This window comes from Carassius carassius, chromosome 31 (genome assembly GCF_963082965.1).
Source record: "Carassius carassius chromosome 31, fCarCar2.1, whole genome shotgun sequence".
In the NCBI taxonomy this organism is placed as follows: Eukaryota; Metazoa; Chordata; class Actinopteri; order Cypriniformes; family Cyprinidae; genus Carassius; species Carassius carassius.
The window spans coordinates 5,365,024-5,385,433 of NC_081785.1; the positions used below are offsets into that span (position 1 = coordinate 5,365,024).

At 34.5% G+C, this 20,410-nt stretch overlaps 2 protein-coding genes across 3 annotated transcripts in view; one reads left to right on the top strand and one right to left on the bottom strand.

Moving 5' to 3' along the window:
• The window catches only part of LOC132111396 (nidogen-2-like), a 29,192-nt gene extending 21,083 nt beyond the window's left edge, over positions 1 to 8,109 (bottom strand). The window contains exons 1-4 of one of the 2 annotated variants that reach the window (XM_059518658.1): positions 7,796 to 8,109; positions 6,642 to 6,944; positions 2,304 to 2,545; positions 1,001 to 1,488 (exon numbers count right to left, since the gene is read on the bottom strand). In XM_059518658.1, the coding sequence (XP_059374641.1) occupies positions 1,001 to 1,488; positions 2,304 to 2,545; positions 6,642 to 6,944; positions 7,796 to 7,999 (1,237 nt within the window). In that variant the 5' untranslated portion in view covers positions 8,000 to 8,109. The remainder of the gene's footprint in view (positions 1 to 1,000; positions 1,489 to 2,303; positions 2,546 to 6,641; positions 6,945 to 7,795) is intronic. The other variant, XM_059518657.1, reaches the window with a different exon arrangement.
• A 3,565-nt stretch (positions 8,110 to 11,674) lies between these two features.
• LOC132111895 (prostaglandin E2 receptor EP2 subtype-like) lies at positions 11,675 to 15,610 on the top strand. The gene is made up of 2 exons (XM_059519525.1): positions 11,675 to 12,804; positions 15,332 to 15,610. Exons 1-2 carry the CDS (start codon positions 11,998 to 12,000, stop codon positions 15,608 to 15,610), a joined length of 1,086 nt encoding a protein of 361 aa, XP_059375508.1. The 5' UTR covers positions 11,675 to 11,997.
• Positions 15,611 to 20,410: the final 4,800 nt, after the last annotated feature.

The window sequence follows — 20,410 nt, forward strand, 5'->3', positions numbered from 1 at the left end:
ATCAAATAATATATAAATCAAAGTAATGGTGCTTTAAAAAAACGACAGACCTACTTAATGATACTTGCATGCCCATATATGGGAATTTCACGATTTTTGTTTTTAACTGATGAATTTTGAAATTCATTTTGTACAATACAGGGTAATTTAAACTGTGCTGGTGTAATTTATGAGCCAATATGCTAACATTAAAGTATATTTTAATTTGTGAAACTAAAATATTAAGCTCCACTCTCTCAGTTATTTTGACTAACTGAATCTTTAAAGAACATCTCACTGGAAGAAAAACTGGAAATTTCCATTAACATAAATAGCATAATGTTTTATTAAAATGTGACAAAAGTGGTTTTAATATTAGTCAGATATATTACTGGATAATTGCTAACAGTATTTTAGTATACTAATGTTAATATTTTGAATGAGCATTTTTGCATTTTTTATTTATTTTATTTTAATTTAATTGTTAATTCATTAATTTCATGTAATAGTTTTTTTCCGTTTTTTTCATTTATCATTTTTCACTTTTATTAATTCACTATTTATTATATATATATATATATATATATATATATATATGTATGTATATATATATATATATATATATATATATATATATATATATATATATATATATATATATATATATATATATATATATATATATAATATTTTATTTATTCACTTATATATATATATTTCAAAATTTCTTCATGTAATATTTATATTTTGTTTTATTTCAGGTTTATCTTAATTTCAGAAAATATTTTTTTTGTTGTATAAAAATTAGTTTTTTGAATGAGTAATTTGAATTAACAATTACAACACTGCTACCTAAACACATAAAACATACTGTACACAAACAAACATTAGAAACAAGCCAAAGTTACAATATTACTGAGATGGCGTATGGCAACAGTTGTTAAAGTACGATTGGTCAGTAAAATCTTTAGGGCGGTGCTTAGCAAAGGTTGGTTACGGATCACAATCATTTAACTCTCACCTCCAGAGTCAAAATCCACTTTCTCCTCAACACTGAACACTTGACCACCAGAAGCGTGAGGTGGGACATCCTTTACTCGGTTCGGGTACACCTGCAGAATTGCGTGCTTTGGTAATGGCCGCTGAGGCTGGGTCACGTCCTCCGAGGGGAGTTTATGGGGATCCAGCGGAGGAAACTCGCCTGGACCAGAATCTGAGGGCTGAGGCGGAGACTGACCAAGAGGCACCTTCTGGTTGAGATGCTCCAGGAGGGAGGAGTCCTGCTCTGGCTCAAGAAAGTCCATTGTGGTGGGATCTTGGAAGTCTGGATCAATGGGATCATACTCCTCCTCATCTGTTTCTGTGTAGTCTTCATCAGGGAACACAGCAACCAGGACTGGGGGAGCTTTGGTTAAAACAGCCTCATGCTGTGCAGGAATAACATTCTGGAAGGAATATCTGTTTCCAATGTGGAAGAGCCAAACTCCAGGCTCTCCAATGTTTCCTTTTCTGAGGAGAATTATAATATTACATTATACAATTACAATTTTAATCATGGAAATTAAAATATTTTAAAATTGATCAAAGAAATGTATTACATTAATATTTTTTATAATACAATATAATATAATATATAATATTATAATATAATATAAAACATATAAAATATTTTAATATAAATTAATAAATGTATCTCAAATAATAATTAAATGTCCTGTTTTCAGTGTTTGGGGAAACATACACTGTTGTAAGATTTTCTTTTTTTTTTTTCTTTTTTTCTTTTTTTTTTTTTAAAGAAATTTAATATTTTCAGCAAGGATGCATTAAATTGATTGAATGTGACAGTAAAGACATGTATATTGTTACAAAAGATTTTGTATTTTTAAATAAATGCATTTTTTTCCAACTTTCTATTCATTAAAGAATCCTGAACAATAAATGCATCATGGTCTCCACAAAAATATAAAGTAGCACAACTGTTTGTAATATTCATAGTATATGTCAGCATCAAATCAGCATATTAGAATGATTTCTGAAGGTAAAAGTAATGACTGCTGAAAATTCAGCTTCGCCACCACAGGAATAAATTACATCTTAAAATATATAAAAGTTGAGAAAAGTTATTTCACATTGTAAAATTGTTTCACATTGTTTTTTTTAATGTTGTTTTAGATTTTTATTATGAACAAACACAAATCAATAACAATCTAATGATAATATAATAAAACAAATTTGATTCTGAGTATTTTTGCTCTAATATTTATGAAAGAAAAGGCTATTTTATCATAACTTTTATTAAAAATGGTAATTCCTCTGACGCTTACTGGTAAAGGTTCTTGACGGACTGCTCATTGCTGGTGACGCTGTAGTACGGGCCCTCTGTCCGAGAAAAGAAGAGGAAGGACAGTTCTCCTCTGGTGAAGCCAACACGAGCTGGAAGCTCAATTTTGACATTGTAAGATTCTTTGGGTCGTGTCCCAAAAAACTGCAGGCCATCCTCAGGATATAGGAAGAGCGCGTAAGTATCCCTCTCGTTGTATGCAAGCACCACTTGGAATGTGTTTACCTAGAAGAAAGAAGAGCATTACTCAGGGCTCCAGAATCTGTGCAGCACTTTAGAAGGTAATAAAACTTTCAAGACATATCACCTGTAAATATTCCATTATATACTGTAAATCTATCTAAAAAAGTTTACTTAAGAACTTCCTTCTCCTTACTTTTGGACAAAGTGGTCTCCAAGAGATTTGTTTCCTGTGTGTGCATCAATCAGTACTGGAAACCTCGACCAACTACAACACCGGAGAAATCCAAATATGGTGTTTCTAACAACTTCACTGGTTTTAAAAGCCTTGTAACTCACCAAATGTGCCCCCTACAAGGAGTTCCCCACATCAGTACCATCTCTGTTTTTTTTTTAAGTTTAGGTTTTTCATCTTTATTTCTGCTTTGTTTCAATTAAAACATTTTTCATAGTTTTAATAAACGATTACAACACACTGATTCTAGCTAAAGTTCACTGCCCTACTATCCTTTTTTGCAACTGCAAAAGTTGAAAAATATTTAATATATAAATAAGGAGGCTTGATCCAGTTGCTGTAAAAATGGGGAAAGTTACATTACATTTTGATAGGAAATTATTATACAAAAATTATTTTCAGAGTAATGATGAACTATTCCCAATAAGACAATAAATGTCTATTATTAACAAATTTGGTCTATTTTGATTTCATGTTGACTTAAAGGGTTAGACCACCCAAAAATGAACACCAAATAAGATATTTTAAAGAATGTTGGGAACCAAATTTGACTTTCGATTGACCATTGTATGGACAAAATAGAGTGGAAGTCAATGGGAACCGAAACCATTTGTTTCCCACGTTCTTCAAAACATCTTCTCTTGTGTTCCACAGAAAACAGAAGTGCTTACAGGTTCGGACATGACATGAGGGTGAATAAATAATGACATAATTTAAATTTTTGGGTGGACTATTCCTTTAAGTAAACTTTTCTAGCAAGATATCCGAATGACATTTCAACACGGATATTAAGATGCCTTCCCCCTTTCCAGTCTCTCATGTACACATGCAGAGGATGTGTGTGAAATTCCTCTCCTCTGTTTAGTAATCCAAGCTGTCCCCGACTGGAGCCATCACCTCCACAAAACAACCCCCCAATACCAGAGAGACAATGCTTCATCTGGCTTTCAGAGAGCCTCGGGCTGCCTCATTCCCCAGCATGCATCTCTCCCAGATCCCCTCACCCAACCCTGCTGCCTTCAGCTTCAAACTCCTAATTGCAGGACCACACTGCCTTGAAGCAGTGCAGAAACACACCCATAAACAAGATTGTTTAAAGATGTTATAGTGCCAAAAGAAAAATTAAGAACCCACAATGAAGAGGTTTATGTACTTGAGATGGTACTACATCAATACTATTAAAGTAATCATCATCATCATCATCATCACAACAACAATATTACAGTATTTTCTTTCTTCATAACGCTTTGATAAATGTATATTTTATATAAACTACCGGTTGAAAGTTTAGAGGAATAAATATTTTTTAAATACTTTTGAAAGAATTGTCATATGCTCACCAAGCCTGCATTTATTAGATCAAAAATGCAGTAAAAGCTTCCTTTTCTGCAGCCTTTACTTCAGTCTTCAATTTCACATAATCCTCCAGAAATCATTCTAAAAAGGTGCTCAATTATTAAAAATAGTGGTTGCACTTTATTTTACAGTACGTGTACGTACATGTACTTATAGTGTACTTACAGTGTATTTATATAAGAAAGTTCTGGTAATACAAGGTAACTACATGGGTTAGGGTTAGGTTTAGGGGTAGGTTCAGGGTTAGTACATTGAAAACTGCTTTTTGCTACTTAATATTTTGTGAAAACGGTTATATAATTTTCTTTCAGGATTCTTTGATTAAGATAAAGTTCAAAAGAACAGAATTGTTATGTTAAATATAAATAACTTGTACCATTATACATATCTTTACTGTAACTTTTTTTTAATCAATTTAATGCATCCATGCCTAACAGACAAATTATTTTCATTTTCTGAATACTTAGATAGATAGATACTGAATACTGAAAACTGAATTGGTACTATGTGTCTTCCATTCATGGATTATCACCTTCATTAGCCCCTACTTCTTTCATCCACAGGACGTCTGCAGACAAACAGACATCTGGGCACTGAAGGGGACACAAGATTAGATAAAGCAGTTTAAATCCCAAAGGCTAACATAAGATATCATCCAGAGATTTCCATCATTTTGACCCCCTGACCGAGCTTCAGCAAACTCTCAACGGAGAGACTAAGTGTAAACATAGAATATCAACTCAAGGATATGCTTTCTTCAAAAAAGTATTAGGCATCTAAATGTGGAATATGATATCTATTTTTTAACAGCCTAAATACCATACTAGTATTTAGTATATGCTTTGTGGCAATTTTAGCTTTGACTGTGAGGATATACCTCATAACAGTGGCTTCATTAATCACTTGCCCTCATGTCATTCCAAACCCGTAAAAGCTGCGTTCGTCTTCGGAACACAACTGAAGATATTTTGGATGAAAACCGAGAGGCTTGAGACTATCTCATAGACTGCCAAGTAACTTTCACTGTCAAGGTACAGAAAAGTATGAAAGATGTCCTCAGAATAGTCCATCGTTGCCACAAGGATGCACTGTTTCTATGGGAATTTATGCTTTGATTTGAATGAAAACAGCACATCCTTGTGGTGCGGCTGACACAGAAGAGAATACGCAGCATACAGTGATGTGGAGAGACACAGAGGAGACTGTTGACAAAGGAATTGTTGAATAAAGTCATCTGATGGCAGATAAACTACTCTGACGACATCTTTCATACTTTTCTGGACCTTGACAGTGTAAGTTCCTTGGCAGTCTATGGGACAGTCTCAAGCCTCCCTGTTTTCATCCAAAATATCTTAAATTGGGTTCCGAAGACGAACAAAGCTTTTATGGGTTTGGAACGACATGGGGATAAGTGATTAATGACAAAATTTTCATTTTGGGGTAGAGTATCTCTTTAATAAGTCTCAACCGATCTACCATTTGTCTAGCTTCTAAGCAACAAATTAATTTGGGTCAAAATGTCTTGGTTTGATGGACGCACTGTATTTTTATCAATAACAATATATAAAAGATTGTTTTAATCTCTTTTTTTTAGACAATGATAATCATTTTTATTTTTTAGCAATCCTAAATATGCATGATTATATGATCAGGACAGATCCAACAGTTGTGAGCCACTGCTGTAGAGTACTGTGAAATTCCTGATAATATTTACTCTGAGGACACAAACATGAACATGGCCTTATACAAACCAAACAAGAGTAGAAATGCTGCTTCCTGGACCAATGAATAACAAATGATAATACTTCATGAGCAGTGTGGCTGTTTCTGCTCAGCTTTCTGGATGACAGAGCCAAATGTGCACTAGAGGCTTGAAGAAAAGAAAAATCTTATATGCACTAGTGCACTTTTATGCACTCCAACCAATCAATACTAAATGCATACAAAATGCAACATCCAATTGTGTATAATTATAAACCATAGCACAAAATTTTTTTTATTATATGTTACTGAATTATAAAATATAGGCTTTATTTTATTACAATATTTTATTATATTAAAATATAATATAATTAGAAATAAATGTTTGATTTTAGGGCATTTTGATTGACTTTGTTCAATTAACAATTCAGGTAATGTGCTTAATGTCCAGCGTAAAATTGGATAGTCATAAAGATTGACTTGACAACACTGAATGAAAATACTAGGCTATATTGGATTTAAGAAGCCCATCAGACCACTGAGAAACACTGTGGTTTAATCACCTAAAACCTTCCCAAGCATTTCTTTGGTATGTGAGGTGTTAAGAAAAAGATCTAATCACAGTGGTGACAGGGACAGTTAGGAGCAATTCAATTGCAGGTTAAATGATAAACTCTGGGATAGATTAGCAGGTAAATGGGAGATGCCATTGTATGTTCAGACACCCTCTGTGCCTGAGATTAGGACAGAAAACAGTAGACCAGCTTTGAGAACCCTGGCCTAAAAGGAGCTTGGGTAAAGTCAGACCTTCAGGGTCAGATTTAGTACCACTATTGGCAGTTCTCTTACCCGATTGGATGGGCTAGATCTGCGGGTGACCTCCTCGTAAGCGGACACATTCTCCCAGGTGGCGATAAAGGCATGAGTTGGGGTGAACGTGGCATCTGGAAAGCCTCTTTTGACATCCGCTTCCACCCGCTTCAGCACAGTAGGAGACTCTGTCTGCCGATAGAAGATGGATCCTTTTCTGTTGCTGGTGTCAATGTCAGCCAGGAAGGGGGCAATGACGGGGAAGTCAGTAGGGAAGTCGTCATCTACATACTGCTTCTCCATGGGAAGATCCTGAGTTGAGATGATTCCATTGGTGGCCACCTGGAACGAGACACAAAATAGAAGAGAGACATCTATAATGATCAAATTCTGGGGTCATATTCTAATAATTTATTTTAGAATAAAATCAGATTTACAATTTACAGCAATAAGCTCATTGCATTGACCACTCTGAATTTAATTAATAATACAAAATAACTCTTACATTTAAACTTCTAAAGAAAATGTTAAAACTTATGGGAAAAAAATTTAAATAAATAAAGGAATTACAGAGATTATTGACAAGTTATACAGACATTTAATACAAATTTTACATAACATAATAATGAAAACATTTTTACAGTTTATTCATATTCCCAGAGGGACATGCTCATCACAAACAAACAAGAAATCCTTTTTAATTTACAATATAAATGTTTCTACATTTTTGGAAAACTTAGACTTGGCTTTTAATTAAACAAAACAAAACTTGGTAATTAAAAAAACAATTTTTAAATAAAGTCTGATCGGTTGTAATATACTGTGTTTTATATATATATATATATATATATATATATATATATATATATATACACACACACACACACACACATACACACTGTCTTTAATTTAATTATATATACATACACACACAAACACATGATAGATAGATAGATAGATAGATAGATAGATAGATAGATAGATAGATAGATAGATAGATAGATAGATAGATAGATAGATAGATAGATAGATAGATAGATAGATAGATAGATAGATAGATAGATAGATAGATAGATAGATAGATAGATAGATAGATAGATAGATAGATAGATAGATAGATAGATAGATAGATAGATAGATAGATAGATAGATAGATAGATAGATAGAACATTACCAGACATTTATGTACTCACGTATAAGTTAGTGAAGGACGTCTCATAGAAGTACATGGGTTTGGTGAGCGTGGTCACTTCAGAAGTCTCATCGTCCCCTTCTTGCAGAGTTACATCGCCGTATAACATCCCATGTGGATAGATGTCATGTCTGTGAATGGCTGTGACATGCTGAACTGTCCATGAAAGTTGTAAAAAGAAGAGCGCTATTTTGTCCCACGCCATTGTAATGAACAGCTGTACACATGCAGCTCTTATTCACGCGGCACACTCCGTAACTTTGAATGAGTTGGAGCGCGCGGTGATGTTGGTGATGATGGACATGAAGCTGGAAGTTTGTGATCCAGGCACTAAACGGGAGGAACTGTGGGAGGTCACGCGGACGACGATTGGCTGACGGGTGACACACGGGACACCAAAAAAATGTTTTAACAATTTATTCAATGTCGAAATTTATTGCGAATTATGTTAAATTAATATCTAATACTTTTTATAATATTTATATAAATACATTTCTGTGTAGGCTATGTCATATAATTTGAAATATAAATATAATTAAAATATAATGTAATAATAATAATAATAATATCTAATAAAATATAGGTTTTAAGGGAAATATATATATATATATTATATTATTAGTTTTAAGTTTTATTTTAAATAACTAATACATTATTTTACAAAATTAATATAATTATACAATAATATATTTTAATCTGGTAAATATTCAGCTTTTTCTGGATAATCGCTACTGTTGTTTTTCCTGTTTTACCTGGCAGTTTAGTGATAATTGCTTAAGGATAGATTTAATCCAATTTTTAATCCAATTATTCAATCTGAAAGAGAACTATAGGCTATTTTAGATCCACTTTAATTCATTTTAGGAGTGTAAATACTAGATAACAAATGGATTAGTGTCACAAATCACCGCTGAAGCTCATCAAAGTCTCATTATAGGCTACACAGTGCTCGTTTTTTAGTTAAATTACTATTGTGTTCACATTTGCATTGTGAATACTGCACAATACATACTTTCTTTCCTTTGTGTATGATTCTTATATTGTATAAATGATTTATTATTTTTTGACAAAAAAATCAGGCCCATACACAAATAGTCATATATTTCATGTTTTCTTTTATTTCGTCGTTGTGCATTCATCTTGAGAACCGATCACTACATGTCGGTCATGTTTGTGATGCCATCTAGTGGCCATTCCTATATGAATATTGAACACTGTTTGGAATGGGATCATAACGAAGCTGGAAATAAAATAAAATGAAATGAAAAATAAAACAATAATAAAATAACGTATGCAGGAATAAGGCACAAACCATAAAGTCAAGATAGACTAAGAGGATTTTCTGAGTTGTGCCCTGGCTTAAACTTCTCTTCTAACAAATTCTTCTGAAAACAAAATGTGTTTTACAAGAAAAATGAAGCAATCAATCTCTGGTTGCAATAGAATCTGATCTTGAGTGACTTAAAGCATTTGCTGCTAAGAGAAATGATCACTCGTTGGAAACATGGACTGTAGAGCACAGGGGAAAGTTTTGTAAGTCAGACTCAGAACAATGTTAATGAAACCTTTGAAAAGTTTTTATTTTATTTATTTTTATCAATTAATTATTTTATTTTTGTAAATTAGTCTTACGAAGAGTAAAAATAAATAAATAAATAAATATAAAATGGTATGGTTTTCTGATAACATGTAATAACGTACGTTATAAATGTATTTGCTGTCATTTGTGACCAGGGGCCCGTTCTTCGTACGTCGCTTATTACATCCGAGATCAAATGACACATCCAAGATGATATCATCGTGCTAATCATGATCCGGCTAATTGGGTTCTTCGAACACACCTGTTGTGTATGATTAGTATCGCTGGATTGAGTTATCTGAGATAATTGCGCGTTCATGTGTTGTCTTAAAAGGGGATATGTATCGATACTCGAAACCATGATCAGCAGTGCAGCGATTGGCTGGTGGCAAGACAGCAATGTAATGACGTCATATAATTTAAAATGACACCCGACGAAAAACTTGACAAATTTCTGGACTTTTATAAGGAAACAGCCAAGCAAACAAAACTACATAAATGTTATAATAGATACATGAAACAGATAATAGATGCATGTTTTTATTTTATTAGAATTTTTTTCATGATTCCCAATTATTTATATTCGCAATTCATAATAGTTGTACATTCTTTACATTTTTATTTCAATGTAGAAATTATCTATTCATTTCATTTTATATTTGGACAGATTTGTTACGTGACAGCATTAATGAAAGTTTCTTAAGGGTCAATATCATGTTATCTGCATCTCCTGCACTCCATCAAGCCACTCTTATAATAGCAGTCATCACTCAAAATAATGCACAACTCTATTATCTGTATAGCATGTGTGTAAGACTCTAATACAATTATGAAGTAATAATTTTATGACAAATAAATATTTCAGTGAGTAAAACTGGCTGTGTCTATAGTAGGCTGCTATGGACTACACAGCATTTTTAGATTATTTTTAAATAATTTTTTTAATGATTATTATTTTAAATTATTGTCCCTGGATCAGTACGATACTCTCTACATCAGTACGATACTCCATACGACCATACGATCCAAGATCACGCCAAATCGTCAACAATCAAATCCAGCTAACTGAGTTAGCGACGTACGAAGAACGGGCCCCAGTTCCATGCATCATTGTTGAATAAAAGTAAATATAGAAATAGATCAGTACCTTATTTGGCATGTAGAGGGTGCAAGATGTAAACAAATAACACCAAACCTAACTTGACCACCATAGATGCAAGTAATGGCCTGCAAGTTAAAGTTTTTTTATCACTCCTCTACAGCTCAAATTTATCTATTATTGTTTTAAGTGACTTGTCTGGTTCATTTATTCCTCCTATAATCATAAATTATACAATAAGGTTTCCTTGTTTCATGACATGTTCAAATGCATGTTTGGCCAGTCAATATGAGCATGAGCCAAGCTATTTGTGCTGCAACCATTTGGGCTGTAGCATTTAGTGTGTTTACATATGTTTCTTAACATCAGACAATATGGTACAGAAGGAGAGCTCTACAAATACAGCCATCATGTAGGCCTAACACAACTAGAAGCTTCACAATCAAGAAAAAAAAAAGAATTTAATTACTTGGGTGGAAATATGCCTAAATAGCTAATAATATGAACAAGACATTTAAAAACAAAGCAGTATAAATCAAATGTTATTGTCAAAGCTGTTTTATCATATCATGAAACATAACATTGCACAGAATGGACCAGGTAGCCCTAAAGTAAAAGAGCACAAAAATCCCTTTCTGGCCAGACTTAAACGCGTAGCAGCATGTTGGGATCTCAGATCTGTACATGCCCAACTTTACAAACCATGGAAAACTCAGCATTCATAAACGTCTGTCATAGCTAGAGGAATCTAATTATAAGGTCTAATAATTCTATAAATAATAATATGCAATTTAATTATAACATTTAAAAACAATAATTTTAAGTCACCGATTATTTGGGATCCTTCTTTCCATGTAGTCTTTGGTTGCATGATGGTCATTTTAAAATAGTGGTCATTTTAAAGATCAGTCTTTTTTAAAGGCACATTCAACTGCTTATAGCACATGTAAGCCTTAAGAGACTCATTCAAGCTTACTATTTAGAAAGTTTTTTAGCATCATAAAAGCTATTTGATGATTATTATTTTTATACAGTGCAGGACCCCAAACAGTCAGGAAGTAAAGTCTCAACGGCACATGAGGTTTAAAGGAAGCTCGAATTTCTCATTGCTGTGTCTGAATCAGTGTGTGTGTGTGTGTGTGGAGGGTGGGGTCAAGACAATGACGTTGTTTCACCAGCCAACAGCTCATTCAACAGAGGAACTCATGGCTCACACTACGTTCTCCCACTGCCTCTTTGCCTTCAAGAGCATGGGGCAGGCTAAGAGGCAAGTCTGTCTGACTCCAGACGCATTGAAATACTTGTATGGATCTGTATTTTGGAACACACCATGGTTACACTGATGAGCTCCATTCCTTTACCTTGGTGAACCACCTTTAAGTGTTGTAGATTCTACACCCAGCAAGAAGAACAGACTAACTGAACTAACTTTGCTTTTAAACATGCCAACCTAAGCTAATTCAAGGAAGCCTGGAGAATTTCCAAGAAGATCTACAAGAGGAGTTTCGGTATATCTCTGGCAGTAATGGGCACAGAAAACCAAACCTGTACTGAAAGTCTGAGCGTGGAGCAGAACGGTGGCCCGGCCATCAGCGCGATGATGTTTGCAGCTGGAGTTCTTGGGAATCTGGTTGCATTGGTTCTCCTGGAGTTCCGCAGGAGGAAAGAGAAGAACCGGCAGCGACAGTCTCTGTTCCACTTGCTGGTGACCACTCTGGTCATTACAGATCTAATGGGAACCTGCTCGATCAGTCCCCTGGTGCAGACTGCATATTTAACCAACACCACACTAGTTGGGATGAGTGAGACACGTGCGGTGTGTGAATATTTTGGATTTGCCATGACTTTCTTCAGTCTGGCGACGCTCTCCATCCTCCTCGCAATGGCACTGGAGCGGTGCCTCTCCATCGGTTACCCATACCACTACGGGAGGCACGTCACCAAACGCTGCGGATACATCACCATCCCTTGCATTTATCTAGCCTGCTTTATATTTTGCTTAATGCCATTTGCAGGCTTTGGGAAATATGTGCAATACTGTCCTGGGACATGGTGCTTTATTGCCATGAATCCAGAGGGGATGGAGGATCGGGTTTATGCCAATGTTTATGCCACTGTGATGCTGCTTATTGTTATAGTTACAGTGGCATGCAACTGTTTTGTAGTTTACCATCTGGTGTTAATGTACCGGAGGCGCAAAGTGAACAGAGGGTCAGTGCAGACCCGGAGTAAAAGGGACAGGAGGTACTTCTCATGGGCAGAGGAGGTGGAACATCTCATTCTCCTGGTCTTCATGACAGTCATATTTGTCATTTGTTCCCTGCCATTAATGGTAAGACTTAAAGCATCTTATTAGGATGAATGAAAGTGATCTGCAGTAAATTCACAAAAAAATGTACGAGTTCAAGACTGTAGAAGTTAAGGATAAGTTGCATTTAGAAAGATAAGTATATATATATATATATATATATATATATATATATATATATATATGTATAGTTAAAATATACTATTTATAAAAAAGTAAAGGTAAACATTTTAAACCAGATTTTCACTAAACTACTTAATATTTCACTACTTAACTTTAATATCATTATTACTATCATAACCATAAAGAAATTATATTAATATAACATATTGTTTAAACCCATAAAAAGTTGTTTTGTTGGTATAAATTTACGTATTTAGGTTGACTTGACTAAAACCAGTTAATATATAATTTATAATAACTGCGATAAATTGCACGATCATGATATCTATCTATAAAAGTAAATCAAACAACATCATGGGTGCTTCTATATTATAGTTCGTGTCACTGGGCATGGGGATGTTATGGTTTCTAAGTAACCACATATTTAGTTGCATGTTCACTGACCGAGTGGAATGGTTATAAAAATTAAAAGGATTAGACCCATCTTAGAGAAGCCGGTATAATAAAAAAAACATTATTAGTGCATGAAAGCATTTAGCATTTTGAAAATGACACTACAGCTCACTTAGATCTAGTGTTTCTATGGAACAAAGCCAAGATCTTGGTGGCACATGACATTTTTCCATAATCATTTCATCTCCCAGTTTCTGGAACGATACGTTTCAGTGTGATTTAGATAGCTGGAGTGTGTTTTTCTTTGAATGTTTTATTTAGTTCTTGTGTAAAGCAAGGTGTGGATGTCACACACAAACACTCTAGGTGCTGAGTAACAGACTGATATTGTTTTATAGTCTCGCTGAAACCAGACTCAGACACCCCTCACTCACCCTTCAGTGATCTGGAACAATGCTACCTACATTAATTATTTACAAACGATAATTAACAGTAGGTGAAAAGACATTAAAGTATTACAGTTTATTATTTGTGGCTCCCTATGACTCAGAGCCCTTTGCAAACTTGCTGATTCACTGGTTTGAATTGAGTTTATTAAGGACAATAATAAAGTGATATAATTTCACATCCCAGAAGCCCATTGACTAAATTTGTGGTACGGGTTAGTAGGTAAATGCAATGATGGATGGCTCCAGTCTGGTGAAAGGTTGCGCAAAATCAGAATAATCAGATTTCATAATAACTTTCTTAGGATTTGATGGTATGTGAGAAAAATATGAATATTTTTATTTATTATGTATATTTGCACTGATAAACTTGACTAAACTTTTAAAAAATATATGTTTGTTTGTTTTAATCCTTACGCTTACACAAATCAAACTACAAGTGTTTGATTGTAGTCTACAGATAATCACACATTAGTTTTCCAGTTTGATGAAATGCAGTGCGAATTTTGTGATATATTCATCATACTTGACGGTCTGCAAAAACAGTTCTCCTGACCAAACAACACTATAATTTTTTTTTTATGTCAAAATTAGTGAAATTGCATTTTTGTGTGTAGTAGAGAAATAAAACAAAAGGCTTTTGTGATAAAAGACTATGAGCAGAAATAAACACACTTAGGAAAATAGGAAGAATATGAATCATTTCTGCTCTGTTATTCATCTGTTATTTTTATGAGAATAAACTAAAATGATCCAAAGTTTTTAAAATGACCTTATGACTCATTGATGGGAAGTCCAAGATGGAGACAGAGAGTGGGTTATATATTACTGCTTGCATGGGTGACAGAAAGAGAGAACCCAGGTTTTGTCAGACTGTGCTGTGGTTACTCTTATTTATGTTTTTGAGTTGCTCTGCACACCCAAAATCTTATGTGCCCACATATTTGTCTCATTCAGTTATAGCTGAAATCTTAGTATAAGCAAAAGCTCCTTAAATTGGAATCAATGTGAGAAATGACTGATAAGTCTCTTGCACAGCCACGTTGCTGTCATTAATATTGATAAATAAGCTTATAAGCATGCCAACTATTATAATGGTTTCTCACTTAACAGATTACATATGATTTGTGGGATGTGGAAAATGACATGAATTATTAAATTCATAAATGCGAAACTATACTTTGGTCCAGAGAGTATATGTATACAGAGGCTGCGCATATCTCACCACAATGCTTTCATTACAGTTAGTGCTAGCAGCGCTACGCAACATTTAAATGATCTATCTATCTATCATATTAGAGTGAACTTATTATGTCTACACTGATCAGAAATCAGATCTGTATTTGTTGATTTTTTCTTTGCTGAAAAATTAATATTTTTTGCTGAAAAATAAATATCCATTTTTCCTGCTTGACATTTGATATGATTTATTGAAACCAGATAAGTTTCTTCATAATTCTCTGGTTTCTTTGGCAAATCTCACAGTGTTGTGCTCGGAATAATCATTGCCTATGACAACATCTTTAAAGAAAGAGCCATTTGTGGTTAAGGATGGATGACTCTTCTGAATACCTTCTTCTTCTCTCTAGATCCGTGTGTACATCAACTCCATGGGAAAGCCACAAGGCAGCAAGAATACTGATCTCATAGCGCTGCGGTTCCTCTCGGTCAACTCCATCATCGACCCCTGGGTGTTCATCATCCTCAGCCCCTCGGTTCTGCGCTTCATGTGGGGGGCGCTGTGCAAGACCGGCTTCATGCCCTCCAGAAACTCCCTGTTCAAAACATCCATTTCCAAAAACCCAACCCACTTCCACCTATGTGGAGACCACACACCTCAAGTCAACCGTTCATATGTTCTGACTTGATGTGGACAGTATTTATGGACTAGACAGATACATCTAAAAATCAATATGCTTTGGAAGGTTCTTTGATAGCATTCACAACCTATCTATCTATCTATCTATCTATCTATCTATGTCTAAGAACATCTGAAGTGATTTGTCTGCCATAAGTAAGGGCGATCTGGTTTGTTGATCTAAAAATGGATTTAGAAACCTCCTTAGGTCGTTTAACTGAGTGAGATAAAGCCAACTGTGAGGTCAAAGGGATAAGTTCTGATCCCTAAACTACGACATTATTTGTTTTGAGACCGAGGGCCCTGTCAACTGTGATTGCCAAGAACTTGAAAAATGTTCAAGGCATGTTGAGTTCGGAAGATGATATTCTGTGTTTGGAGTGTCTGAAGACAGAGGAACCGTCCTGAAGCTACTGTTCCACAGTCATTGCTCATCCAGGTTTCCTTTTTAAGGGGGTTGTGCTTTCAAACAGGTCAAATGGCATGTCCACACAGTATGTCAATTTGGACACTTTGGACCAAGTGAATCGTGTGATGAGGTTTCCTGCATTTCTAGTCAAGCAGTTCTTCAAATGTTACATATGAAAGCTGTCTGCTTGTATTTATATTATCAACATATTTATTGAGCTTTAATTTATGTTGATACAACAGTAAGTCAATGCCATATATGTGTCTTCATATGTATGCCGACTAACATGATTCAGTGGTAATCAGTCATTTCTTTCATGTGAGAGATTCCGATTGTACATAATTGTACATAATTAGTGTAAGCATATAAGCATGACGACATGCGTGGTGCCGTTCAGTAGTTACAGACCTATTCTTTGTGTCAAGTTACTTGTTTTTCTGTGCCTTAGAGGTTCTTGAATATAGTTGTGAAATAATGTGACTCATTTTTACTTGTGATGTCTATGCATGTAATTTATGTTTAAGTGTCATGGAATGATCTGTTAAATGCAACATTCTAATCACACCGTATCTGTCCTAATGCACTGCGAGAAGGATCAGAATCTGAAGTAGGATTGTGTGTGATTTTAAATTCTATTTCAGTTCTTGAATTTGAATTAAGAAAGCTAACAGAACGCAGATTGCATTAATATTTTTAACTAGAAAAGCAATGTTTGTCAAGACAAAATCTGAGAATTTACTTGACAGGTTTGAAAAAAATATATATCATATTCCAATTAATGAACTCAAAGGGAGCCAAATCTGCAATTCTGAATTTTCCCCGGACTTATGTGTCTTTATTTAGAAAGAAATAAAGAATACATACTCTCCCTGAGGCTACAAATACATATGCAAATGCTTGTCTAATGCATTGCTTGCACAACTTGTATATATTTAATGTTCTTGCATTACAGTGCTATGATAAACCACAGGAAGTTTCCTTGTCATGTGTTTTTATTCAGTTAACTAGTTCCTAAATATTTAACTTGCTTAGCAAGATTTTCTTCAAATTGCTGCTCCACCATGACAGCAATTGAGCTAAACTGACTAACCTTATACACGCTGGAGTAATCACTGATGGACATGAATGTCTAACGTGTTTGTACAGATACCTACATACATCTGTATCTGTTGCTGCAACACGTTTCTCAACATTTGGTGCATAAGAAGGGTTTTCCCAAACTTGAGTTTGTAAACCCCAGGAGGTTTATGAAGGAACTGCAGTGAGTGAAAAACTAATAATTAATTATATCGTAAAATTGTCAAATTAAAATACATTCATATTTTTTAAATAAAATTAAACACATGCTAAAAAGATTAAATGAATAGGTCACCCCAAATGTTTTTTTTTATCTCCTAAATAGCCATCCTCTGGCTATTCAAAGTGTACACAAGTTTGTTTCTTCATCAGGACAAGTTTAAAGAAATTCAGTGTTACATCACTTGCTCACCAATGGATGCTCTGCAGTGAATAGGTGCTGTTAGAATGAGAGTCCAAACAGCTGCTAAAAACATCACAATAATCCACAAGTAATCCACATAAATCATGTCCATATGCTAAAATCTTGTGAAGCAACATGTTGTGTGTTTGTAAGAATCAAATCCATCACTGATGAATTTGAGCAAGTGTTGTAATTCTAAATTATTATAATTTTTTTTTTTTTGGTGATCAGACTATTGCGGTAAATCTTTTATTTGCTTGCCTGCAGGTCATGTGACCATTAATCAACATCAGAGAATCAAGAATACGCTAATGTATTTTTAAATTATTGAAATATTAACTTAATATCTTAGGGGGACTTTAAATAAATATTTTAGGTCAAAGGGGTTCAACCGACAAAAAGGATTGGGAATGTCTCAGGAGTTCAAAGCTGTTGTTGTTTTTGTTTTGTAGCGGGAATTTACTATTGAATTAATTGCACCAACTGAAACGCAAGAGATTTAGCTATCAAATCATTAATAATAATAATAATAATAATATTTAATAAAATAAAAATATGCAAAATAATTATGTGGGCTGTAAAAGAGCAACATTGGATGCACCAGGTAAATAGCACTGCTGACTTCTCAGAAAAAAAGATCATCCAAGTCTAATTCACATAAAAATGATACAGTGCTGTACCAGTGAAGATAGAGAAAGGTTAACCTGGGGCCCATTTCACGAAGGAGGTTCAACCAACTCTGAGTTTAAACTTAAACTTTGAGTTGACCTACCCTGAGATGGGAAACTCTTTCGGTTACAGAACAGCTGAAATGAGTTGGTTTAATCAACTCTAAATTGACTGACTCTGAGTTAAGCGCGTGCACCACAACTATAAAAAGACATTATCAATGGAGCGCCGATATTACGATTCACCATGGCAACAGCTCCTGCCAAAAAGCCATCTGCATACTTCAGACTCAATACAAATGTAATTATTCTCAGTGTTATAAAATCACAGGTGAAAAGAGGCAGAACGTTAGATTAATGAACTAATTGCTAATAATTTTATCGTATCTCATGGCCAAAAAATATATATAAAATAATAATATTAATAATAATATTTTAAGTGCATTTTTCTTATGATCTGCTAATAGAGTAAGAAAAATACAGCAGTGGCTATTTACACTAAGTGGAATTAACATACTTTCTTAGCGATAGATTCTATTTCCAGTAGTGCAAGTAGCTCTAGATGCTATTTACAGAAAAAATGTACAGAGAAAATCATGATATATTCTATTTACCATGTAAAAGTAGCAGTTCTTTGAAACAGGCTAAGTGTAAATAATAATTAGATGCTAGTTATACTTTATACTGACAGATACATTTGCACCTCAGTATTGTTATACATTAACAGGATGCAATAATAACAGATTGTAAATGATTATATTTACAATTATAAATAGTTGCATCATTATTAAACACTCGTTAGGCACTTGACTTCCACTTTTAGAACATTTTGTTCATTTTTATTGAAAATAAATTGTAATGTGACATGTGATGGGAAAAGTGAGAAGAGCGAGCTCTGCAAAAGCCGGACTCTAACCCAATCAATCACGTTACAAGCTAGTTTTCTGTGTCCAAAACATTACTGTCTAGTGTCTACACCACTGAAGCCGTTATTCACATTTGTCGTATTTAACCTTATGTGTCGATGGAGGGCGGAGCTACAGTAGATTTGCACTTAGTAATAGACACTCAGAATAATCTTGTTTCCATTTGCATTAAGATTATTTTTATTACCACACTGGCATATAATTTTACTTAAGTAAAATGCACTTAATTTATATCCCCCGCAGGAAACAAAACTAAGTATCTTATATAATTTTCTTATATAGAAAATCAATCTTTATTTTATTTTATTTTTTTATATTTGTACTTGGGGGGAAAAAAAATCTGAAAAAAAAAAAACGCTTAGTAAGAAGAGCATTTTTCTGGCGTGCATTAATGAAGTGTTTAAAAAGGGGGAGGAGACTGAAAGAAACTCTGAGTTTACAGAGGAAAACCTGCTCCTGGCCAGGTTAGGTTCATAGAGTAAGTTACTACGGTAACTGACTCTGAGTATAAGTTACCTCTCTTTCAGAAACAGGCTTGACTTAACCTGCTTTGTCGGGTTTGACAAACCTCCCATTCTGAAACAGAAAACCTAGAGTTTCCCTCATTTCAGGTTTTTTCACTTAAAGGTGCTCTAAGCGATGCCGGGAGTCGTAACTTCTTGTTGACGTTCGAATTGTTGTCAAACAAAACAAAGGCTAGCTAGACCCTCCCTCCCCCTCATCCGCGCACTAACCCCCCAAACCCCACCCCCAAATCTTTCTTGTCGGTTATTGGCTGTAACAGTTTGTTATGTTTCGTGGTGTGGGTGAGCCCAGTTTGTTTTTCTTGTTGTTTGTGGAGCCTGTGGTGTCTAGAGAGATCGCGTTTTTTTACAGTGTGTTCAGGGGAAAGGCAGCTAGCGGATAGTGAGGAGATGTTTGCTGGATGTGACAAAAAAAATTTTGGCCTAAAAAACATGTGACATCACTTAGAGCACCTTTAACCTCCTTTGTGAAACTGGCCCCTGGACTGTGGGTTTGTGCAGATTAGTGAATTCACTCCTAGCACGTGGGCGTCCTCAGTCCTGATCAGTACACCACATGACGTGTGTGTGGCTTAAGGGGAAGCACACTGATTTACACGCATCTGTTAAGAACAGAAAAGAGCTCTGCATTAGTCTATTAACCATTCAGCAGATATGAGTTTCACCCACACACTGCTTACAAAAACAACTCTGTTTATTTTATCAGAAAGATGGTTGCAATGAAAGTTGAATTCTACTTAGCTTGAGTGTGGTTGTGGCAACTTGAGCATTTTTTAAGATTTAAATATAATAATATGCAACTA

Bases quoted from the DNA above. Each gene is read 5' to 3' on its own strand.
- LOC132111895 (XM_059519525.1), top strand. From the start codon at position 11,998: ATGGGCACAGAAAACCAAACCTGTACTGAAAGTCTGAGCGTGGAGCAG. The intron at 12,805-15,331 runs GTAAGACTTAAA...TCTTCTCTCTAG, and splicing joins TTTGTTCCCTGCCATTAATG to ATCCGTGTGTACATCAACTC.